This window comes from Clytia hemisphaerica, unplaced genomic scaffold, assembly GCF_902728285.1.
Source record: "Clytia hemisphaerica strain Z4C2 unplaced genomic scaffold, Clytia hemisphaerica genome assembly, whole genome shotgun sequence".
NCBI lineage: Eukaryota > Metazoa > Cnidaria > Hydrozoa > Leptothecata > Clytiidae > Clytia > Clytia hemisphaerica.
Window position 1 is genome coordinate 645516 of NW_027104248.1, and position 25211 is coordinate 670726.

Consider the following 25211-nt stretch of genomic DNA (forward strand, 5'->3'; position numbering starts at 1 on the left):
GCCTCCCCCGGGTATATATCTGTGATTCATTCAGGCTAACGAAAATCTTTCAAAAAATACTGAAAAATAAGAGTATAAAATATCAAATATTCCCCAGACTTGCATCGAACGGTTCGTTTTTCGAAAATATCCTTCTCTCTGTTATCTCTCATTGTAAAATATCCACTTTAGCAATTGTTGGATTAAACCATGACAAAAAATATCGCACATCAGTGTCGAGAGCTGGTAATTCGCATTAGATATAACTTTCAAAATAACATTTATTTACTAAGGCGAAAATAAAAAAATGCAGTGTTTCCAGAATGCGGGTGAAGGAAAAAAGTTCTCATGCGGCCGGACGGAAAATTTTTGTTGTTGCTATTTTTGATAACTTAAGATCATTGAAATAGATCTTTAAAGATAACTTTTATGTACAAACAGTATGAAGTAGGCCCTGAATACTAATGTATCAACTACTAACGAACAAAACTTGATCTAACCAAACGACGTTTGTTAAATGTTTTTAATTAAACTGTAGTAACAAAAGCACAACGCATATACGTTTTTTTGTATAAAAGCATAAGGCTAAAACACCCGATTTCTTAAGAAAATAGACAAAAATACTCACAAAGTGCGAAAATAAGAACATGTTCGGAAAATTTTTGGGCTTAAAACTCAAAAAGTTAAGAACATCCGAAGGCTTTAAAAATTTTGGGTGTTCTTATAAAAAAACGTGTATGTTTTTGGCCCGATCATAGCAACACGTCGGAGAGGAAAAAAATCTTCACGGTAAATGTCCTGTAAATCTTAGTCCTGTTTACCAGTAAACATTTTAAAAATAATCTTGCATATCTTTACAATGAGAAATACAACCAAAATGAATATCGGCAAAAGCAAAATGATCATTTCCAAGATAATGAATAATTTTCCCATCAGATGATATGTTGGATTTTGAGTGATATCGACGTCGGTGGAGAATGCCCAGAATTGGTTGATAACCAACAGGAAGCACAGGAGTAGCATGGATGCGTATTGCATATAATTGAGGAAGCTTTGGCTGAACGGTTGAGCAACTAAATCGTGCATGAGAAAGAACAATAGCAAGACGGCCATAGGATACAGTTTCTCTGTAGGTGAAATGATGAATGTGCAGCATACAATCAAGAGAAAACGCCGGATGATGAGGACCGGTTCCCAAATGATACGGAGCTCGCCATCTCGATAGCGGAAAGGTCCGTTCAGAATCGATAGAATGTAGTTGCGTTCTCCTTGTACGAGTTCGCTTTCTGGAGATGATGTCGAGATTCTGTTGATGAGATGCTTCAATAAGTACCAAAACACCAAAGGTGGAAAAATGAAAATCGATAATAATCTATTTGTATCGATTTGATTCGCTTGGAACAATCGACACCCGATATAAATAACGAACGGAAACGGCACTACCCAAACACCAATAACCATGAAAAATACCTTTTGCCAGGATCGGTAGCACGGAATGGTCGCTTGAACGTAAAGATATAATTGGCCAGTGATCTCGATGCAATTGATAGCTTGGAGACATATTGTTGCTATGGACGCATATCCAAGGAGAAGTAATTGGATGAAAGCACCTTTTAATTTCACCAGTAATGTCACTTCCTGCTTCTCTGGTGAACTCTCCCGTCTCTTACAAAAAGAGAATTTCTTTGAGACAGAAAGGATCAGAATGAAGACAAGAACAATACCAAAAGAAGTAAACAGCACGCTAGTTTTCAACAAGTTGATCGCAATCACGTTATCCGTATTCAAAGGACATGTATCAAAAGTGTCCGAAGACTGGACATCTAGTTTCAAGTTGAAAAAAGACGTCAATATATCCATAATTGCTGGCATCTTGTAAGTGGTCTTTGCAGAGGCGCTGATGCGGATCACCGATGCTGTTTGGTAGAAGAAAAAAGCAATTTTGATGAAACCTTTTTCGTCGACATTGTTGGCAGTAACAGGTTGATCGTTTTCAACAGCAGGACCAGCTGGCAACACTTGGTAAGGGTGCGAATCTTCATCTTCGATCACTGAAACCAAAGCTCGGGAGGTTATTCTAGCACGCTGTTTATTAAGTTTTGTTTTGATAAACATAAAAACGTCTTTATAATAAACGGCGAACAAGTAAATCAAAATTGAGGATAGGGTGTAACCAATCCAAAACAAGGCTCCAGAACAATGCTCCTTATTCACGCATCGATTTTCTCCGATTGCTGACACAACATTTTCTTTCACGCATGCGCCACATAACCTACCGGTCCGATTATGCGCACATGTGTCGTACGAATTGCAATATGGTAGAGAAGAACAACAATAGGCAGAGGGACAGGGGAAGAAAGTCACAAAACCTGTCAAGTTAGTCACTCCCCAGTAATTGCCTCTGCTCACGATCTTGCCGACACAAGATGCTTGGTAAGGACAAGGAGAATAGCACGTAGACTTTTCCACTTCACCGGTAAACTCGCTACTCCATTCGTTTTTGTACCAGATCTTAGCGAGACTGAGTGCGTTGTAAGACGCTCCATCGCATCGATAGCAAGTGAATATTTCAAAGGTGCCAAAGTGGTTAGCAGAGGTTGTTATGTGATTAGGGGGGCAATAAATCATGAAGTTTTTACTGTACATGAAATCCCAGACAGCGATTCTACTCTGGCTGTTAACGTAGTTTGCATCACCATAAATAGTCGTGTTGGCAACTAGTTGATGAGATGAAAGCACTCCACTGCATGAACTTTCATCTAAAAGGGAAATGTGGAGATCATTTGATTCCACCCGGGTGAGCATATCCCCGTTATTTTGAAAAATACAATTGATAATCTTATAATAACACGAGTTGACAGTCAAAGCAGCTGAGCGTAATGTGTTTTCAACCAATCCAAAATGATTCAATTTGTTGTCCTTGAATGTAGTGTTAAGAACAGTTACGAGGCCTGCTATTTTCCAAGTATTAACCGCTCCTTGAGTGGCTCTCATAAAGCTGCAATTCCAAATAGTAAGATTTTTGCCCTTATAAGAAAGCTGAGCATAAGTAGGAGTAAAAAAACCGCTACTTCCATATGATCCATCAAAAGTACAGTTTGTCACATATAGATTATCGGCAATCATATCAAGGTCGGATTGAATAAACGTACAATCAACAACCCTTTTTTCACTTCCATAATCAAATGATAAATAACTGTCGAATGCTTGTGATTTGTTTAAAGAGAGTACATTGAACGCTTCGAGTTGAAAAATTTCGATCGAGTTAAAGGAGCAATTATAAAAAGTCAACTCGTCAACGTTATTAGTATCTGAAAACTGTCTGCGTGATCTTCCTGACATTCTGGAGGTTACGGTATAAATACTGGACGCTGCTGTAAATTTAGTGTTCTCGAAATTGAACTTCCAATTGAAGCCTCCAAATTGAAATATGGAGAGGAAGTTCTGGAAATCTAAATTCAAGTTGATCAAACAGTTGTACATGCTGATGGTGCCATAATGACGGTTGACTCCGAACAAAGCGACGGGGTACCGAACCTTATTGGTGCATCGAACGGTGAAATTAATATTCATTGCAGTGAAATTACACGCTGGATTTATAAGTCCAAAACTTGAAAATTGTGGGTTGGGGAATATTATTGTTGCATACTGATTGGTTGGTAGGTTTGTTGTACTTGTGTATGATGTGATTAAGACATTTTTGTTGATCTGTAAATTTTGTTTGAAAACAAATTCGTAGTTGATGTCAAGAAGTATTGTATCGCCATTGATGGATTTATCAAGGGCGTATTGCACACTGAAACATGGTGTGGTGATTGCTCCACAACTCGGTTGATCGTGAGCTGAGGCACCCCCAGACACGTGGACGTTAGTCGACGCAAATACTTCTAAAAAGAAAGAATCAAATGATTGACATATAGTATATAATATCTTGAGATCCACATACATTTGGTCTTCACTTATGATTATGATTTTCATAAAAAGACAAATTTATGTGAAGCTAATCGCAAAGTATCAATCTCATCCTTAACTATTGAAAGATAAAAAGCTTACCTGCGATGAGTTGAGAAATGATGACAGCAAGCACTATCATTTTTATGTTTATGCGACCTTCTCACTAACACTGTACAATTAATTTCTGCAAATTATCAACTCACATGATCATGGACAGACAATGTTTTGTTGTTTTAGTTAAGAATATTCTATTTAGACAAACAGTATTTGAATACATTAAGCGTTCTTTATATCAGAGCAATCATCATTCATTGATACACGCTTTTTTTATAAGAATAGTGCACTTTGGATGAGGGTCAAGTATTTTTAAGAATTCGTCAATATTGAGGGTGAAATATTCTTAACGTATTCTTACTTTTGTAGACTTGACTTTTTTCACAAACATTAAAAATGATCAATTTGAGAGTTTTGGACTTTTGAGTGAACATTTGGGTTAAAATTACATTTCTTCCTCAAAGCTTCAATTTATCTCTAACAAAGGAAGTAGTTTTTTTCTGTTAACCAAATACAAAATGACTGTATTCTTATCAAATTCTGTGAAATTCACCCAAGAGGGTATTCTTACGATTTGACCAATTTTCACCCTGATATTCTTATAGAAGATGTGTAACCGTACATCCTGTGCCCAAGTTCAGGTTTTGCCATAAAGCCATTATGGTAATAACCGGGAGGGCACATTGCTATACATTGTAGAAGATATTCTTATAAAAAAAGCGTGTATTTGAAAGAATTTACATCAAATAGATGATTATTTCTCAACGTAGTTCGAGTACCAATTAAGTACTGTGTACACATTTTTTATAAGCAACCAGGTTGCTAAGGCTCGAGGGCTCGTAGATTAAAGCTTTTTAGATGACAAACCATGACAACCGATAGCCCTTACCCCAATAGGCATAAGCATGATTATTATCCGACGCGCGTAAATGGCGACATTTGATTGGCTTCTTTGCTGTCCAATATTTTCGAATATATAGCTTCCATGGAGGCTACATATTTCAAAAATTGACGTCACACAACGAGTTCAATGACAATTGAGCATCTTCTTTTTGACGTTAAGACTTTTGAATGAAAAACTACTACCAAGAAACCAGATTTACGAGCATATAAATTGGAATTATGTTTGAAGACGAGAAATATTTTAGCGATGAACGGATAATAAACCATTTATTTGGACGCAGTCTCATCCAATATGAAAAATATTGGGCTACGAGAAAAGATATTGGATTCGGCGAAGCCTCGTCCAATATCTTTTCTCGCACGCCCAATATTTTTGCATATTGGATTCGACTTTGTCCAATAACTGCTTAATATGGTGGTCAAAGCAAATTTCTCGAAGTTAAGGCTTCAGTAACCTAAGGGCTGACCCGAAAGTTGGAATGGCTTATAAAATTGGGTATTCTATTTGAACAGATTTAAACACAGTAAATATTCCTTATAAGAAAATCATTATTTATTGATGTTTAAAAGAATCATCATATCAAGGATCACTTCTAAGCGTAGCATTATTTTATTTTGAGTACCTATTAAAGGGACATAAGGGACATGTATGTCTATGTTTGTAAATCATCATTTTTATGAAAATACACATATCTTGTAGGGTCTTCCTAGCTACGTATAATCAATGAGGCATAGTACCCTATATTTAAGGACGTCCTTACATTATTCCGTCGGAAAACACAGATATCTATATTTCCCCTCATGTCTTATTTTTCGATCTAGTAGATTAAATAAAAATCAGTGGGGAAAAACAGTCCTTAAATATAGGGTATTATGCCGTAATGATAATATCAAGAAATGTTGCATTTTATAATCCTTTTTATCCCTTGTCCTGACTTTAAAAAAAATGAAACTCGTTGAATGATTGATAAAGTAGCCTTTACACGGGGTGCAAATCACCAAAATTTTACAATCCTTTAATTACCTTAAGGGAACACACTTTCGGGGTAACTAATTTTCGAGGTGAGAGGGTATGAAATTGGCGTTTTTTGCGGAACCCAATTTTTGTTGAAATTCTTTCATTTTCCTAGGAGTTTTCGAGTATTTATTGTAAAAATTGTATTTTGCGGAACTAATTTTCGCGTTTTTGGGTGTCTACCGCAAAAATTAGTTACCGCGAAAGTTAGTTCCTTTAAAGTATCCCTAGGCGCTTGGCAAAAACAGTAATAAAGAAATTCATACTCTCATGCTGATCACCACCAAAACGATGTTATTCTCCAGAATATCAACCCAAATCTGTATTATTTGAAGCTTTGGTCGTGTCATATCGCTTGCATATCTTGAAGTTTATTTGTTCAGTCATTTTGTCATTTTTATGTTCTAAATATTTTTGTGTTCACTAAAATCAGAAATAATTTTAAAATCAATGATAAAATACAATTCAAAATGGAGCTGAGCTGGAGAAAAAAAGAGTTTCCAGTCAATCCAAGCAAAACGCAAGCGAAAATCAGCCCAAAATCTGTAAACTGTTCACGTATTTAAAATACTCTCGGGTACCTAATAGCCGGGGGGGTTGGAATAAGCGGGGGGGTTGGAAAAAATCTCAAAACTTAATAAGCGGGGGGGTTGGAATAAAAATGTCCTGGGTGGAAATTTTTTGAAAATGAGGCTAATACAGCTGAATTAGGACAAAAAAGGAAACTTTCAAAAACATTTTCCAAAAATTAATGAGCGGGGGGGGGGTTGGAATAACAATGTCCTGGGTGGAAAATTTTCGAAAAATTAATGAGCGGGGGGGGGGCGGCTATTAAGTACCCGAGAGTAATTGAGGAGCGCGTTGCATTGACGCGAAGATTTTACTTCAATTTTAGGATCTTAAAAATTGACAAGTGCAAGGTCAACAGATGAAAGTCAAAGGCACAATCCAAACATTTTAACTACATATTCTTTATCCTGAAAAACCAAATTTGCGAAATTTCGCCTACGACTATCAAAATCTTAAATAAGCTCACCAAAATATCGAATGATTTTCTTTTAAACTTATCAAAGGAAAATAAATGGCCAAGTCCTGGCAATCGTTTCATTTATATATCTAGATAGAGGTCATTTAAACATTATTTTTCAATATAATAGTAAAATAGCCTAAATTCCGTTACGTACAAGAAAAATAAGTCAATTGAAAAAAACCTTCCGCTAACGAAATGGAAAACCCAACATAGTTTAGTCTGTGTGAAAAACGCTCAACTACAAAAGACATTATAAAATCTATGAAAAATTTGATATTTTCAGGAATAAAGACAAAACTGCAAAAGGTGCCATCTCCACAAAAAGAACGAACGAAATATAATGTATTATTGCTATATAAAAAATCTACGTAATTCAAATAATAATTATTAATTTAAAAATTGATCCAGTCTTTAGGATTTCAAGAGAACGACTTTCGCGTTTCTCAGTAAAGCGTATTCTTAAAACGAAAATTTGATGATTGTGCAAATGCTAAAAAGTAATAAAGCCGACCCCTCTTGAATGCAACCCTTAATAGCTGAATCGGATCTGATTTTAACTTTGATGGGAAATCAAACTCTTAGTTGTTTGGCGATTTGCATCATGGTCTTGAGTCCAGGCATGAAGGATGAGATTTCGGAGAAATTGCCAGTGGAAATCATTTGAGTGTGAACTTGGATGCCAGCCATGTAGTCTTGTCCTTGACAAGCTAGAAAGACAAAAAAAGTTTTATGGTTAAATTGAGAACTAAGCAAATGGCTTTCCGTAGGTACAATGAGCGACTTTTGTTATTAGACTATCGCTGAGCTCACATTGAATGTGTTTTATAACCGTGACCATTTTTTACCTTGAACCATGCCATGTAAGCCGTTTATTACGTTCGGTGAGAGCTATAACGAGAAAAAAAGGATAAAATGAAAAGAAAGATAAATTGATCTGTTAAAGCCAATCTATCTATACATAAAGCTGTGTGCTCATCTTGTAAAGCAAATTGAAAATGAATTGATTGGTAGGGATTATTCGAAGCACTTTTTTATGTCCGTATACCGGCCAAAATACTCAATCTACATAAGATGAGTTTTTGAAACTCAATTCAAAAGGAAAAGATATTTTCTTGGTTGTTTACAAGCAAAAAAAAGAAACTCTGCCGCAAGAATTTCTTGCTTTCTCTTTCCAAAAGAGAATCCCCCAAAGCTAATATTATCTACATATTCAAGATTTCTTTGGGAGCTTCGCCCTCTGAACACCCAGCAGACCCATCTAGATCAATGTACAGCTTCGCTGAGAAAATTTCCTTTCAGGCATATTAGAAACTCAATCTACATTTACAAAAATGGCCCCAGCTCAAAGTGCTTTGAAAAATCCCTTTTTTTTAATCTCGGCCAGCTAGATCTAAACATTTTAAATGATCAACCGGCTCGATCGAACTTACCTTTTGTGTTCGTAACAAGTCATAGAGAATTTCCAACCTCCTTCGAACGTCTTCTAGTTTACGTTTGTGTTGCTAAAATAAGGGAAAATACGAACGTTCAGAACATGCGTCAGCAAGACGAAATAAAATACATATAGCTGACCTCCCCCAGATCCCGGACTAATATTAAAATCAATGTTGTATCTCGCCGATGGTTGAAGTTCAATGGTCAAAGTAAGGTTTTTTTAATCTCAGATGAAAGATGCAGACAAATATGGACTTTAAACAACAAATTAAGTAAAATTCTCCAAATTTTACCGTATTTGAGACGGAAAAAGCCTTTCTCTACTTTGCTGCGACGGAATTTCGTCTGAGATGACAGAATTTTAAATAATACTAGAAATTGTTGTAAGGTTGAAATTCAGTGGTCAAAGTAATCTTTTTTTCTCTTCAAGTAAAAGGGAGAAGTAAACTTACAGGGTTGTTAGATGCCCCCTGACATCGTTCAACGATAGCGTCAAAAGTCTGCTGGATAGCAAGATGTGCTTCAGGGATGGGTCCTTTAGCTATCTCTGCTTTGGCTGGCAATTCTTCCTGTAGAAAGAACCGTTTGAGAAGAAGTGAAAGATCAGTATGGAGAAATCATCATCACATGGTCGTGGTCACAGAAGCGAGAAATTATGGTCAGGCCAATTTCTAAGATCTAAGGATAGAACCGTAGCTGGGCGGATAAAAGTTAGAGCGTTGTTGGGAGAAGCTACTGGGCAATTGTTTGGTTTTGATTTTGGCTGGTGGTGCATATTAAATGTACACCAGTAGTACGTTCTATCAACTAAAGTAGAATACAAAATAAACAAACAAAAAGACAAATTCATGGAGATCAATAAATTCCATTGAGAATCTAATTTACCTTTTTGTGAACAGGGGCGTTTTGTCTAGGTGGAAGACGCCCGGGCGGGACCATATTGTTGGATGGTGGTTGCGATGGAGCGGCGGGCATGGTGTTGTTCGGTGTCATCCCTGGTTGCATCATCCCTGGTTGCATCATCCCTGGTTGCATCATCCCTGGTTGCATCATTCCTTGTTGCATCATTCCTGGTTGCATGACTGGCGAAAAACAAGAAACGATTAGAATCTTTAGAAAGTACTAGATTCAAAGAACTAGCCAGCTTAGTTAGAGTAAAATAGAGTCTACTTCTGCCTCAACTTTGCTTTTTAATAGTTTTTGATGACGCTGAATTCAATAAAGTAGACTAGGTGCGCTTAGTAAAGCCGCCACGAGAGAAAATTGATAATTCTAAACAGCAAAAAACCGGTGTTTGAGTTTGAAAATAGTTAAGGATGGGAATTTCTATCCCTCTCAAATAAGAGCATTGCTTCATTCTATTTAACTTCCAAAAACAACTGGAATTTGGAGGACTGTGTCGCCTAAGCAATAAAGTTCAGAAGGTTCAAAATTGAGAACTACCATAATATAACGGGCAACTTAATCGCACCACCCAGTCCATGAAAGGCTTTAAGTGAGCCCCGAGCTAAATTACGAGCCACCATAAGATGTAAGCTGTAAAATTAGATCCTTACAACTCAAGCTTTCATCAAAAGTAAGTTACCTGAAGGTTGTTGAGGAAGATTAGCAGTAGGGTTGAAGAAGTTCATATTTGGAGGCGCTTGAGGGTTGGGCATGTTGGGTGAAACATCTTTTTGTGTTTCACGCATTGATCGTGGTGCCTGATGACTCGGTGGTGGCGGACCCACTTCTATGAAGAAAAATGAAATTTATTAAAGAAGGGCGGGGTTTTGTAGAAAAATGCAAATGGTAAACATTAGCATTAGCTTATTTTGATTTCCTGAAGAAAGTTTCATCTACCATGTGCAGGAGGAGTACTTGGGTTCATGATGTTGAATCCACCTGGTTGCATGGGCGCTGGCATGGGCGGTTGTTGGGGCTGCATTGGAGCAGCAGGTTGATATGTCGTTGGTTGTTGTGACACGCTTGGGTTGTAGAAGGGCGTATTGTTCGGTTGTGTGGGTTGCATCATATTTGGAGGTGGTTGATTGTAGTTTGGTTGCGATGGTGTCGCCTGTGGGGTGAAGCCGGGCTGTGGAAGAGACGTTGGTTGCGGTTGTCCACGTTCGAAGCTTGGTTTGGGTGGAGGTGGAGCCACACCACCGTATTCCATCATCGGTTGGTTGTAGTTCGTTGATGGTGCGTTGGTGTGTCCGTCATACGTATTTGTTGGCTGCGAGGGCGCGAATGAATTGGGCGGTGAGAAGGCGTTTGGCGGGTTGTGTACAGGCGAAGGATGGAAATAGTTGGGTTGTTGTTGACCATACGAAGGCGCAACGGTGTTAGGGGAAGGTTGCTGAGCACCACGACCACTTGCTCCGTACTATTGAAGAAAAATTTCGACTTTATGAAACGATCATGATATCAGGATACACTTAAATGAACCAAAACTGAACATTTTTGCGAAGCGAATATACATGAGCGAAGCAGTTTTGCTAATGAAAAATTATATCCTATCTTTCAAACACAGAAATGATTGAGAAGGCCGTCCACCCTTCCTTAGATCAAACCTAGAATCGCGGCGGAGATATCCTGGAATTAAGGATGGTTAAATTCGTTTTTTTCAAAAAGTGTCGCCTCGTGCGTTTAGATATACCAATTATGAAAGCTACGGAGATAATACACGGGGTTACCGGTACTAGATAAGCCTTGTTTTTATCTCCCTAAGGGTTGTAGGGAAAAAATAAATAGAAAGTTCTGGTCGCAAAAATCAGTTTTATTGACAATTGAATCATGCTTGATGGTGAGCATTGTTATCAATAATGTTTTTGTGTAAAAAACATAGAAATATAAGGAAAAAATCCAAGAAAATCTGCAACCACTGCGGCATTTTCAACCGGAAAAAAAAAATTCTCAAAAATCGAACTCGGCCATATTTTGAGCGTTGCGAATACGCATCTTTGAGCAAAAAATGAAAAAGAACTAATGATTAAATCTCGAGAAAATGCCAAAAACCAGTTTTTCCGTCGGCCGGAAAATTTTTTTTCGAAAATCAGGCTCCGTCACATTTTGGCCATTGCCATTTTGCATCTTTGTGCAAAAAATCAGAAAAAAATAAATGAGCCAATACTGAGAAAAGTTGGTAACAGACGAACGGACGAACGGACGAACGAACGGACATGGGTTAATTTAAAGGACCACCACCGGGGTACCCGGAGGTAGGTCCAAAAACAACAAACAAAAACATTGTTGTTTTGAACAGAGACATTGGTGTTTTAAAAAGAGGTGGTGCTGATTGTTGAAAAGAAACGAAGAAAGCAGCTGAACTTGCGGAATGAAAAGAAAGAAGATGGAATTTTATTCTTTCATCAACAGGCAAGGCTTAACAGAGTTGTTGCTTCATTGCAAGATGAGGTTCTAAGCTGAAAAAATAAACTTTTGGTTTAGTTAGATTGAATTTTGGTAGTATGTTGAAGTGAGCATCACTGGACTTTTCGTATGTTTTGAAATGTTTAGAACAAAAATATTTTGCGATTTTGGATATGGCTAACCTGGAAGAATATATTCCTCCCCTTATTCAGTGGAAGGAGAACTGTTTATTTGACGTTGTTTTTGAAATTTTGGCTTGACCTCGATGATGTGGGCTCTTTGGTTGTTTGTTGTTTATGAATACGCATCGGTGGTCAGAGATATAGAATATTGACATGTGATTGTATTCTAAAGGATTTTATTGTTGGTAATGGTAATCGTAATGACTTGTAAAATGTCGAAATACAACGACAAAACTTGACATTATTTTTATGATGCATTTTAACTGTTTTAAATTCCTGTGCTACAGCCGAGAAAAATAAAGTCACAAATTTTTTACTCCTTATGTTAAGAGTTTGCTCATGTTTGTCAACAACTCAAGGGTAAAAGACTCCAGCAAACTTAAGATAAAAGCCTTTAGATTTCCCAGCTTTGAAAAAATCACAGCCAGTAAAATAGAGGTTTTACCCCGGGGGGGGGGGGTACTAGGGCAAGATGGGTTAAGGGGATTCTCCGCTGGTCAGGGTACCTTTTTTAACCTCCACGAGTCCCAGGTAGGGTTGCAAAAACACCAAAATAGAAAAATCAGTCCCTCGTACCGTAGGGTGCCTATTTTTGGAAAATTTGGGGAAAAAGTTGAAAATTTGAGAACATTTTGAAATTTTAGTCCCATTCAGGGTCACTTTTTTCGCAAATTTCAAGTCCCACGTAGGGTCCATTTTTCGAACCTCAGTGGAGCACCCTAGTCGGTCGACAAGGGTAGTACCCCCCTCCCGGGGGTTTTACTTAGTAGAATCGTTAAAGAATTCTTTCTAAATCTCAGTTTTTTTTATCTGTTTTTCTTTATTTTCATCCCAGGATTTTACAGCGCTAATAGTTTTGATATAATTTTAGAACTTTTTAATTCTAATTTTAGGGAGGGCACATTGCTATACATTGTAATTCTAATTTTAGAAATTTTTCAGAATTTATGATGCAATGATACAATATTCCTAATAAATATGGTTATCGTCCACCTCTAGGCAAAACGCACTGTCGAATATTTTTAGATATCCGATACCAAAATATCTCTTCTGTACAGCGAGCATAAAGAAAATAGTTTTTTGATCAAATAATTATTTAAATGTCACATATATAAAAACAGATAAAAAGAAAGTTCTTTTTAAAAAAAGAAAAGGGAAATTCGAACGTTTTGTAATTAAAGAGAAACAAGCAACATGCTGAATGGACCTACCTGATGATGAAAGTTAGATAGCAATGCGAAAAGAAAAATGAATGAAAATTTGCAAAAACGGCGATTTCCAGCATTTTTAACCGGAAAAAATTTTTTCTTAAAAATCGAACTCGGCCATGTTTTGAGCATTGCGAATACGCATCTTTCTGCAAAAAATCGGAAAAAAATAAAGGATGAAAATTCGAGAATATGTCAAAAAACCGGTTTTTCCGGCATATTTACAGCATTTTCGGCCAGAAAAAAATATTTTTTGAAAATCGAACTCCGTAACATTTTAGGTATCGTCATATTGTATCATTGCGCCAAAAAACAGAAAAAAGTAAAGAGCCAATCCCGAGAAAAGCTGGCAACAGACGAACGGACGAATATGGGTTAATTTAAAGGACCTCCACCGGGGTACCCGGAGGTAGGTCCAAAAAACAATGAAATTGACATCCTTAAATAAGATAGTAAAACGTTCGAAAATGTCATAAAAGAGAGAAAGACTGAATGCTATACGCGCTATACGCAAAAGGGAAAATTAAAATGCTTCCCTGCTAATTGGTGAACGATAAACCATATATTCAACGTGAAAAATCGGATATCGAAATTATTCAGTCTCGCTTTAATGATATTCGATATCATCAAGCTCGACTGAATAATTTTCGATATCCGATTTTTCTTGTCGAATATCTGCTTATTATTGAATTTCAAAATTGCATAAGTCAACAATTTCTATTAAATTCTAGTCTTGAAATCCTTTGAATCCTTTGTATTTCACATCCCTGTCTCAATAAACCGAGTGATGTTTAAAGTTTGATTAACTTTTTTTGATTCTCTGGGCTCTTTGCAAGGGAGACCTTTTGAAGAGGCTAGAGGGGTATTTTCCCTCCGGGCACGAAATTTTTGTCAAGTTTTCCAGCGGGTTAGTTCTTTCGTTAAGAAGTGTATCAGAAAATTGCAATTCGGAAAAAAGTTTTCGAATGTTATTTTTATTCCAACGTTCGAAATTTAAAATTAGAAAGATTCGAAAGTTCGATTTTGAACGCAAGGAATTCGAAACCGGAAGTAAAACGAGTCTAAATCAAAAACTAAGAAATAAAAATACTCAAGGCTTAGGGCGGACAAACGATTATTGAACCTTTCATTATAATTCTGAAGAAAAATTGTATACTTTTCCTCAAATCCAGAACTAAACGTCGTAAGTTTGTACGCCTGAAGTGTTTGAGTACATCTCTAAAGAGGCAGAAGAGGCTCGGTCTTCATGGACCTGAGCAGTTGTCGGGGTTTAGCGGGGTTTACATTTACGAATTGATTATGAATCTATTTTAACTCGCAATTTCTAGTGCGTGACCCTATAAATGTTTTGCTTGCAACTTGCGAATCGAGTGACTTGCCTGGATCGCTTCGCAATTCTTATACATATACCGGGTGACCCACGAAAAAGTACAAGAGTTACTGTCTTTTTTGATATTTTTTGACTGTTTTTTATAATGACTTTTGACTTCATACCTCCATATCTCGATAACTACTTTTCCAAAATTAAAAAATGATACATCAAAATTTAAGTTTGCCTTTCCTCTTTACCATGAAAAAAGAAATTAGTTAAAATTCAAAAATTTTCGGACACAGTTAGCCTCCAAACTCTTATACTTTTTTTCGTGGACCACCCGGTACACTAGTTAGAATTATAGCCGGCGCTCTCTAATTTGACGTTCTATTCTTCGCTACGCTTTATTATTCGATAGTATTGAAAGCCACTGCGAACAAGAAACACTACTAAACGAAGGAAAGAAAATTCAATTCCCCTCGAGAATCTTATCAGAGAGCGTCAATTTTATATTTCTTAGAGGTTTGATCATTAAAATTAAGCTCGACAAAATGGTGAATACCTTGTTTGTTTTGGATTGATGTGGAAGTCGATTGTCGTGTGGAGGGCGTAAATCCAATCGTTGAAACGGACATTCAGGAGCGAAGCCTTGAAGTTGACCATGCGCGCGGAAAACGCGGTCTTTCAAAATGGAAACACTCTAGGAAACGAAATTACAATATTTGAATTAAAAAGAAGTCGGTTGAGTGCAAAAAGTTTGGTACATCAGAAGAATAAAAGATTTGAATGACAAAGAAAGAAGCCGGCTTTTATTTATAGATAAAGAAGATTTTGGTACCTCATTGTTGACTGTTGAAAGGTACATCATGGCTGTTTGTAAATTTCCTTGTGATGATAACATCTTGGCGTAATTACTGAAAAAAAAAACATCATCAAGAAATTGGATTTCTGTTCAACTTCAACCCTTAATGACAGAATACATACAAGTCTCCTAAAAAGGGCCTTGTCATAGATCAGAAACACTTCGCTTTCAGACAAAACGCCTTTCGTTCTAGCTGATGCCGAGTGTTTCCGATGGTGCCAGAGTTGTAGCCTGAAACCCATTTTTAGACTCACAATCGAGGTTTGAAGACATAAATTTGCTGGTGATCGGTGGGAAAAATCTATTTTTTTCAAAACAGGTGACTTCAAAAAGTTCAACCTAGAATCGGTAAAGTAAGACCTATCAAGCAAGAACGCTTACTTACAAAACTTTCTTAAACAGAAGACGATTTTTTTCTAGCGTAACAGAAATGCTCTTGGGCTTTATAATTGTATACGGGAAACCAAATATTAGGTTACATTAGATTATATTTTATAGTATCTATATTTCGACAAAAATGCTTTTGAAATTTAAAAACAGAGGAAAGGTTTAAGCACATACCATAATTGTTCAGCAAGATGAGTGTTATCAGTGACAAGAGAACGATTATTTTCTGTGGATTTCTTTAACACCATCACTTTCTCAATCAAGCTTTGCAGTGTGAGTGGTGATGCATCTTTGCCAGTCTTCGATCGAGTCCTTTAAAGAGAAAACACATTAGTAGTTTTCTGAAGTTTGAAGTATAAAATCATAAGGGTAACAATTAGATTAATAATTAGGCCGAGTTACTTTTGTTCAATTGAATTGATATTTGTTAAAGTGAAGAATAGCAATACAATGAATAATAATAAATCTAAAACTGAAATCGTCACCATACCAGCAAGACACCATTCTCTCCACATCACCCGCACAAACATAGCAGATAAGAGCAGCATTAAAATCATTGGCTTCATTTTCCAAACGTTCGCCTAACATACAGCACAACTCGGAAAATTCTTCAGCTTTGCTGTAGGTGACCAACATTGAGAGAGCCTCGCGCCAATTTTGTACAAGTGCACCGTCAACGATGCTTTTCCAATCCCGGTTAACCACAGCTGAAACAATCTGAAGATGAAAAGAAATTACAATAATTTGAAAAGTCAGTTTGGTTATGGTCATTTTCTTCTTCATCTGAATCGCGTTGACTTGAAATAAAACTACAGTTGAAGCTCTCTGATTCGATCTTCAAGGGGAATTGGATTTTCATCAAATAAGGCAGCGTTGTTTATGAGAGTTTCTTATTGACGGAGACTTTAAATTTCATCGAATAAGGGAACCTATCGAATAAGGGAACCTATCGAATAGTAGAACGTCGAATTAGAGAGCGTCAACTGTATTTGACTGTTTCTAACTCACGTGACAACCTACCTTAGAGACTGAAGATTTGGTGAGAGCAAGGTATCGTTTTTGTGTTTTTAAGAAGAGATCAGGGCCGCCAGCGATGGCAAGAAGAAGACCATCCGCCATCCGTTGATCATTGAAACAAACATCTACAGCTGCTTCGAAATTACCAGCCAGTAATGCTTGGCAAATCAGTCCATCGGTATCTAAAATAAAAAATTTCATAAAATATTGTGACTCAAGAAAAAGATTGATTGTTTAAGAAGTAAAGGTATACAAATTACTTTTACTTCTATTCTTGAATAATGAAATATTTGATGTTAGCTAGGAACAAAATGAACGAATAAGGTACAATACATGATCAGAATAGGATAATTTTTCACGAGACAGAACCAAGCGAACAACTTTATAAACAATGAAAAACCAACAAGGGACACGTTACAGGATTACTTGATTAGGCTAGAGCATATAAAATCTCACCGTCTCCGGTAGGAATAGAGAAGGGTTCGATTGGCTCGGGTGCCATCTCTTGTTCAATGTTTTCTAAATGGACGACGAATAAAACATTACCACCAACAAAACAATTTCATAAAATATAATTTAAAAAACAAAAATTATAACACAACAGATGTAAAATGGACATGAATGACTGCTAAAGAAACAAGATAAAAAACATTTGCAAAAACTTTCCAAAACCACTCACACATCTTCGATGTTTGAATATGGGGAGAAAATAAAATAGTATATAGTTTATTTTAGGTTGAATGCTTCAGCAAACCTTCTGTAGTATCAGGGATGGTGGAAGTTCCAGCAGCAATTTGATCAAACAATGCTGAGCCTTCAGATTCAGAGCCTGGTGTCTAGAGAAAATAAACAAAAGGATTCATATAAAGTAACCACAAGAAATCATTAAAAGGAGGGATGGATATTTTGATTTGACTTCATTTGAAAGGTTTTGAAAACGAAACAGAAATTTGTAGAATAGGATCTTTAATGAGGTTATTCACACCTTACTGCCAGCCATTGGAGAGACTGCACCACTTCCAAACAATTTTTCACCGCCATCAGATTCACCAGCCACTTGCAAATTCTCAATCTTCTCAGCAAGTTCCGTTGGATTCACACCGCTCGGTTCTGATTTATTCATGGAAGATTCTGGCGGAGCATTCAATGCGGAGATCTTAAACAAAGATATTGGCGTAAATTTTTTACCGTATTGTTTGGGAGAAAAAAACAGCACATAGTTTAGCGCGCATAAACCTATTTCTCAAAATCGTGTCTCAAGATCAAAGCATTTTCATAATTTTCAGAAGAAGTAAATCGATGTAGTTATATGCAAGTAGCTTCTGTAGACAAAAAGTACCTTTTTTGCCAAGTCTTGTGGGTTGAATCCAAGAAGATCAAGGAACTGCATTCTGGGTTCTGCTGAGAAGTTACACTGAAAGAAGAAATATGAAACTTGATTTATTGGAAGAAATAAGACAACAGAAGGTCGTCGTAGTATTATGTACACTATCAGTAAAAGCAATTCATGGCTTTCAAAATGAAGTAGAAATAGAGAGAGAGAGAAATAAAAAGAAACCTTGATGAATTCCCAAAGCAACTTCTCTTCTTTTTCTTGTGCATTCGAAATCTTCAGATCACAATAAGGTTCCAGTTGACCAGACATCAGCGAGCTCTCAAGTTCATGAGACCGGTTGATAAGTTCTGTATCAGTCACCACTTGGCTCACAAAAACCTTAAAAAACAATGTTGCATACACTTTAATTGGACATAATAACATACAGTTTCGTTCATAACACCACTCCTCTAATAATTTAATTCAGCCTTAATTTTCTGTATAAAAAGCCTTTACATATATTTATACCTGCTTTGGCTGTCCGGGTTCTTTAACATTTCCAAAGGAAACCAATTTCCCACCAAACTAAAAGAAAAAAGATTAATCAAATAAAAAAGGAGAGAAAAATCTTATCTACTTGGAATGCGATAGAATCATAGAAAAACGTTGTCTGTGTAGGGTAATCACACTCTTCGGCCACAAATCAAACTGAACAGTTGGTTAATATTTTGTGTTTGAGCTGACCAATCAATAAAATAATACACAAAAAGATAGGTCAATTATCGTACTTACTCCGAATCGTGCAGCACATGGTTTTCTCATCCACTTTGGTGGTTTCTTGAGAGGCTCAATGCGTAATACTTGTGGCTGTTGTGTGATAGGTGGTGTAAAAGCATCTTGTTGAATACCAAAAGAATCAGAGATCTAAAAAAGAACAATGGTATAAAAGCAATCTCTCGAAATTCAAACTTGAATCACCATTTCCTATATAGCATTTTTATTCTTTATGCAAGGTGAAAAAAGATATGAGAGTAACAAGCCAAAAAAAAAAACACAAACCTGACTTCGCTGTTGCTGCTGTTGAACCTCTTGTGAACCCCCCATCAAAGTACTGACTGTAATATGACCATCAAAGGCAGTGGTGGACACAACATTTGGATTGCGAGGACACCAACAGACATCTGAAGTCCATTGCGCTGTCGATGGTAATTCATAAACAATCTAAAATAATTAAGATAATTTTATTAACAGAATAAAAACATGACAATTGGTAATTTGATGCTGTGTAATTGATTGTGATATACTGAAGGGTTAGATTATGATTGTAAAATCCATTCACCCCAGTAAGTGAAAAGATTTTCCTTGAAGAATCATTTTTGTCATTTTTATAAATGCTAGAACACTTTTTGAATAAATGATCCACAAATTACAAGTCAAAAGACTAACGGACCCTTGAGAATAGCATTTTTGTTTTTGCTTCTTTTGTTTCAATTTTTTATAATTTTTTTCATTGTAATTTTACAACTTTTTACGACCCTACGACTTGTAAAAATTTGAATTTTTTTCCAACAAGTTAGATCATTTTGTATGTAGCTGATGATTGTACGCAAGAAACTTAAAGTACTACAAAAATGAATTTTTGTTTTGTTACGAAAATCTAAAACAAACCTCTCCAGTCTGGGGGTGGGTATTTGGATCCCAACATAAAATCTTGTTGTCCTTTCCACAGCTCATGAGGAGATCTGAATCTTCAGGACACCAGGCCAAGGAAAGAATTCCTCTTTGATGTCCTTCCATCACTTTCATTGGGGAGGCTGCAAATCTTAAATCCCACATCTAAAAGCAATTATTTTGATAAGTAAAAACTTTTATGTTCTTATTCACTACAAAAAGAGTTCTAATATTAGAACGATTATACTTGTAAAGTATATAAAGTATATAAGACGTTTAGATACTTACCTGGATGACAGGAGATCGATCATCTTCATTAGCGATCAAAATTTGAGTTGCTACATCAGGATGCCAAGCAATTGATTTGTAATGGTACTAAATGAAGAATAATCAAAAAGTGAATTTTGAAACTTCTTAGTATTGAGTTTTTTACTTACCTTATGAACAAAACATTCAAAATTCAAGAAAACATCTGCATATTTATTATTTGAAAATAACTTTTTAAGCCTGGATTTGCAAAACAATGTAGAAATAAATTACCATAGAAGATTGATCACCAACTTTGATGATTGGTTCACTTTTACGTAAATCCCAAACAACAACACGTCCTGTTTGTGTGCTAGATGCCAAAATGTGTTGTACTTGTTTGTTCCAAGCAAGGCAGCTTATCTGATCTGGTGGTGTCGTCTTAGGACCAGGAGTCAAAGGTGTACCAATATTTTTCAAATCCCAAATGAAGATCTCTGAGTCTGGACCACCAGAAGCAACAATGTGACTTTGAAATCTGTTAATATCTAAAGCAGTTACAGCTCCAGAATGATCTGAAAATGTGGTAACGTGTGCTTCTTCTGGTTTATTGTTCAAGATGGCAGCAGCACTTATGACGCATAACTCTCCATTATCTGTTCCACCAAGGATAAGGCCGTTCTTGTGTTCATCATTATCCATCCCACAATCGCTCCACAGTAATTTATGAAATCTAAGATTCAAGAATGGGAGGGTTAGCAACAACATTTATTTTAAAGTTAGATTAGGTCTTGGAACATGTCATATAGTTGAAAATGTTGAATCTCAAGAGAAAATATATACCAAATTCTAAAAATTCTTACCTATGTTGGGATGGCAAGCTTCCAACAATGGGCATGTCAAATTCTTTACTTTCCAAGTTGACATGATAAATGTCTAAAGCAGCTGATGTACTAAAAGATCAATAAACAGAAGCATTTTAAAAAGTTACTAAGGCAATTCTTTTTTATTTCTGGTTTACGAACATTATGAGGAAAAGTTTTGGACATGCGGAAGGAAAAAAAATAAAAATAAAATTGATGTTTTAAATTTTTTTTATTTCCCTTTTAAAAATCTGAAATCGGAGGAAATGATTAAATAAAATTTTATGAAATTTCCTAAAGTATAGATTTTTTAGATTAAAAGACAAAAGAATAAAGTGCAAGATGTTGTTATAGATAGAGTCTATGGATAAAAAACACTAAAAATAAACTGAACCATAAAAATGTACACATAAAGACTGATATGTGTATAATGTTAGAGTGACGAAGGTTCCCATTTAGAATTCATCCTTAGGGTTCCCACTTTAGGGTTCCCACTTAGGTTCCCCCATCCCACTTTTCTGGTATGCCTATTTTTATATCTAATTATATATAATCTATATCTTATTCTCTTGAATTTTAACAATCACATAAAGAACTTTAAATAAAAGCGATTACAAAAGAAAGAAAAAAATGAAGAAAACCCATTGTGTACACAAAGAGTTATATATAATTTATTTTGTTTTTTTGTGCATAGGGAAATTCCATGGGGAAGTTCCCTGACATTAAGGGAAGGATCAAAGTATCTTTACATTGGCAGAATAGGGCACAGCTGTGTTGGATCATTTAACCCCCTCTCTCTTTCTCTTCTTTTGTTTTCCTGTTTAAGTATAGGTTTTTTATTTCTTTCTTCTTTTTTGAAGGTCGGAGGAGAAAAAGTAAATAAAAGTTTTTGAAATCTCTATTTTTTTTTTTTTGGCAAAAATAACGTCGGCGGATCCGAAAACTAACAAATAAAAAAGTATTTGCCTAAGAATCCAATGAGATGATCAAATTGAGATTTAGAAGGACTAATAAGTTTTCCTACAACTCATAGAAAAAGGAAAATTTTATTTTTCTTACCTAAATGAAGCATCTAATTGCTGAGCAGCAGTTCCAGCTGCAAGGTATATTGGATATTGTTGTTTGGGACTCCATGCAACATTTGCAGTTCTTTGTATTTCTTTGATTTTCATGTTCTTTTCTTACCTAAATGGTATTATATTTATTATTAATAAACAGTAAATCTAAATAGAAAATTTCACAAGTAACATTGCAATATCCCTAATTTTCTTTTTTTTTCAAAATACAATAAAAAGTAGTAATAAAACTCAGAAGATTTAATAAATTACAAAATAACATAAAAAAAAAATTGTAACATAATATAAACTGCGATAATAAAAAAAAAGAAACATAGTTATATGATTATATACAATTTCAACAAAAATTGGTAATATCTGCAAAAAGACTAAATGATAATATTCTGATTTACTCCAAAAAAATAATCCCATCAGATGATTTCAAGAGGTTTCAAATGTAGGTAAAAATAAAAAAAGTCAGAAAGAGGGAGAAATTTCAAAAATTTCATCGTTTTTTGCTAGTCTACTCCAATCTGAATCTGTTAAAAAATTTGAAAAAAATAACTAAAACCTAAAAGTTATGTCTCGTAATTCTCTTCAGGATCATATTTTGTAGTTGGCCATCCAAAATTTTTACCAATCAAATTAAAAAACACCTCATTGTGAAATTTATAAAAATCTTTCAGTTTCCTCCGAGCTGAACGTTTTACTGTAGGATGCGTTCTTCCTTTTGAATCACCCAAACATTTTCCGTCTGTTTCATCAGTGTCTTTAACACAGTAAAATCCTTTGGTTTTGTTGAAAACAAAGTGTCTTTCATCTAGAAGAACTGGTAACTCAAGAAACTTTTGTACTTCAATCAGTTGAGGAACTGGGTTTTTGATAAACTCATCTCCATTAACAAAATGCATTTGCTTTTTTGGAAAGTATTGAAGCCAACGCATCAAATGTTTAGAATATATACCAATATCAACTTTACTACTTTTTTCATTGATTTTTCTTGGTTTTGTTTTTGTAAGAATTAATTTTTCAAACTTCACATCTTTTTCATTGGCTAAAGCTTGAGTATAGTCAGAGATGGCCCTCTCAACTGGTTCACGATAAATAAAAATAAGCTTGACAGTTTTAGAAAATTCATACACTCGTTTCGGTACGTATGGTTTAACATAGTATCCAGGTGTTTTTTCTATGGTTACTTGATTTTCATAAGATTCTGGCATCTGATTCAGGTACCAATCAAGCCCTTCTTGATATGTATCATTCTTATCAAAAAAATGCATCTCCATTCCAGCTGATTTTATTAATGGATGCCTTCCAACAAAAGATAATAGAGCTCGTGTTCCACACTTTTTGACACCAGCAATGATAGCTTGTGGAAATCTTTTTTTCAGTTTTCCTTCCATTTTAATTCCATTGATGGAAGGTGTTTGGCTTTCAACTAGAGTAGGAGTTGTCTTTGGTGTATTGAGAGTCTTCTCAGTATGAGCCCTACTACCCTTGTCTTCATTTATTCCAATATCAATCTCATCCATTTTATCAAACTCTTCATCATTTTTGTCATGAAAGTTTTCCAACTCTTCTGCAGTTATTTGATCATTTTCTGACCTTCCTCCATTAAAAGGTTTTCTGGTCTTTGAATGCTTTTCTAGTTCATTTACTAAGTCATCTTCGTTTTTGAATTTATTGTCGTTTGAATGGATGACTTGTGGAAGATTTGTAGTCTTCAACAGTAAAAAGTTAGGACTCCCATAATTTATTTGACTTCTAGAAGTTTCATTTGTGAGATAGAGAACTACTATAATTCCAAGTGTTGATACACCAAGAATTGTTACGAAGCGTTTTCTCATATCCAGTGTCCAGAAAGTCATCAAATAAACTAATAACACCAGTATACAAAGGGATCCTTCATAGTAGATGGTAAATTCATATTTTACTAAATTTAAGGAGAGAAAACAGCATTATATTTGACATTCAAGGAATTCCAAGATAGAGAATTTAAAAGATTCAATAATAATAAAAAGATTTATCACATTGATCACAGTGCAATATCTACTGGCCAGGCAGCTGTGCTGTGTGCCTCTGGGTTTATTCAGAATCATCTGGTGACAACCTTTTTTTGAATATCTGCTGTTCGACCATAGTTAACCTAGTTTTTTGGATCTGTTATTCAAATTTTTTGGAATCCCTACTCCTGGAAATATCTATGTGATCCTTATAATGTGAAAAACAATTTAGGACCCCTTCTCCTAGGTATTGAACCTGTTATTCAGCTAAAATCTACTTCCTCTTCCTAGAAAAAGTGTATTCAATCTGCAGTCCTGTCCTTCCTCCGCTTTTCTCATATCATAAGCTGTTCCACCCTTCTCTTTTCTCTTATAGGGTGGACAGGGCAAAATTTTCCCCTCAATTTTTGAAAACCAAACTTATTTTATTTGAAAGTTCTCACCGTCAACTGCTCTACTTGGGTCATTTGATTTGAGTTAATGAATGGTATGAAAGTATGATTGATATACTTGGGGGAGTTATCAAAACAAATTTGTTGTCAAAGAGATTTAACAGTTAGTGAAAACGCAAACGCCGGTTTAGCTTGTGCATCAAAAGCCCTTAGGATGATAAAGATGGTATTGCAGATGCTCTTTAAACTTTATTTTTAAGGGGAATTCGAATTAGTTTTCATCAACCACAGGAGTATATCGAGTAGTTGGAAGATTTCTCATAAATACCTTTCTATGCTTCAAATTGAATGTGAGAATATGACTTGAAATCTTCACCATAAAATTAGCTTAGTAAACAGTAAACTGTCAATTATGAGAGTTTCTTCCGGAAGTTTGAAGGCAATTTCAATTTAATCGAAAACGGAAACTTATTAAGCAGTAAAACATCAAATTGAGAGCGTCAAATGTATCATCAGTGCATAAGAATGGAAAATAAAATAATGCTGTATTTACGAATTTAAGGGCAAAATGATGCGCTTTAAAAGACCAAATAATAAATACTTTGATTTCAAAACAATCATGGGCATATCCAAACTTATGGGACAACATTTTATATCCACTTCTCGCGCGGAAGACCTCCGTTTTTTACATGCGCATTGACTATTTAAAGAATCAAATTTTACTAACTTTTTCGTGGAAAGTGCCATGCCTTCTAAAATTCGAAAATTTACGTCACATGATTTTTGAATAATTGATGTCAGAGTTATTTTCTTTAAAAAGTCACTGTAGGGGCTTCTTCGATTCAAATGTCAAATCCTATTTTGGACGGGGTTGTATCGGAAGGTAGTGCTAATTTTCACGCTCAACCATTATTTAATTCTTTCTCAAACTCGAGATATAGAATTTTTGCAGTCAACAGGTACCTTGTGCCCCAAGGG

The 25211-nt window shown here is 35.5% G+C and overlaps 3 protein-coding genes across 4 annotated transcripts; all 3 read right to left on the reverse strand.

The window, feature by feature from the left end:
* Window positions 1–493: 493 nt before the first annotated feature.
* LOC136816464 (uncharacterized) lies at window positions 494–4128 on the reverse strand. The gene is made up of 2 exons (XM_067072792.1): window positions 4033–4128; window positions 494–3866 (listed from the first exon to the last, which is right to left on the reverse strand). The coding sequence occupies exons 1-2, from the start codon at window positions 4070–4072 to the stop codon at window positions 787–789; spliced, it is 3120 nt and encodes a 1039-aa protein (XP_066928893.1). The 5' UTR covers window positions 4073–4128; the 3' UTR covers window positions 494–786.
* Window positions 4129–7009: 2881 nt separating this feature from the next.
* On the reverse strand, window positions 7010–21991 carry LOC136816463 (protein transport protein Sec31A-like). Of its 2 annotated transcripts, XM_067072790.1 has the most exons (25): window positions 21843–21991; window positions 20784–20873; window positions 20215–20653; window positions 19963–20049; window positions 19672–19839; window positions 19063–19224; window positions 18796–18927; window positions 18532–18588; window positions 18247–18402; window positions 18028–18102; window positions 17674–17844; window positions 17443–17524; window positions 17145–17207; window positions 16692–16870; window positions 16162–16388; window positions 15846–15983; window positions 15261–15336; window positions 14985–15122; window positions 10212–10734; window positions 9955–10101; window positions 9255–9451; window positions 8822–8938; window positions 8366–8437; window positions 7781–7823; window positions 7010–7642 (listed from the first exon to the last, which is right to left on the reverse strand). In XM_067072790.1, exons 1-25 carry the CDS (start codon window positions 21953–21955, stop codon window positions 7506–7508), a joined length of 3789 nt encoding a protein of 1262 aa, XP_066928891.1. In that variant the 5' UTR covers window positions 21956–21991; the 3' UTR covers window positions 7010–7505. The 2 variants fall into 2 exon arrangements, with proteins under 2 accessions (XP_066928891.1, XP_066928892.1); XM_067072791.1 differs by lacking the exon at window positions 17145–17207.
* LOC136816471 (heparan sulfate glucosamine 3-O-sulfotransferase 1-like) lies at window positions 21975–24260 on the reverse strand. Its single transcript, XM_067072805.1, has one exon. The coding sequence runs from the start codon at window positions 23704–23706 to the stop codon at window positions 22417–22419; it is 1290 nt and encodes a 429-aa protein (XP_066928906.1). The 5' UTR covers window positions 23707–24260; the 3' UTR covers window positions 21975–22416.
* Window positions 24261–25211: the final 951 nt, after the last annotated feature.

Coding starts and splice junctions, on each gene's coding strand:
- LOC136816464 (XM_067072792.1), bottom strand. CDS start 4,072: ATGATAGTGCTTGCTGTCATCATTTCTCAACTCATCGCAG. Junction 3,867..4,032: donor CATTTCTCAACTCATCGCAG/GTAAGCTTTTTA, acceptor CTTTCTTTTTAG/AAGTATTTGCGTCGACTAAC.
- LOC136816463 (XM_067072790.1), bottom strand. CDS start 21,955: ATGAAAATCAAAGAAATACAAAGAACTGCAAATGTTGCATGGAGTCCC. Junction 20,654..20,783: donor AGCTTGCCATCCCAACATAG/GTAAGAATTTTT, acceptor CTTGAATCTTAG/ATTTCATAAATTACTGTGGA. Junction 20,050..20,214: donor TTGGTGATCAATCTTCTATG/GTAATTTATTTC, acceptor TTCTTCATTTAG/TACCATTACAAATCAATTGC.
- LOC136816471 (XM_067072805.1), bottom strand. CDS start 23,706: ATGACTTTCTGGACACTGGATATGAGAAAACGCTTCGTAACAATTCTT.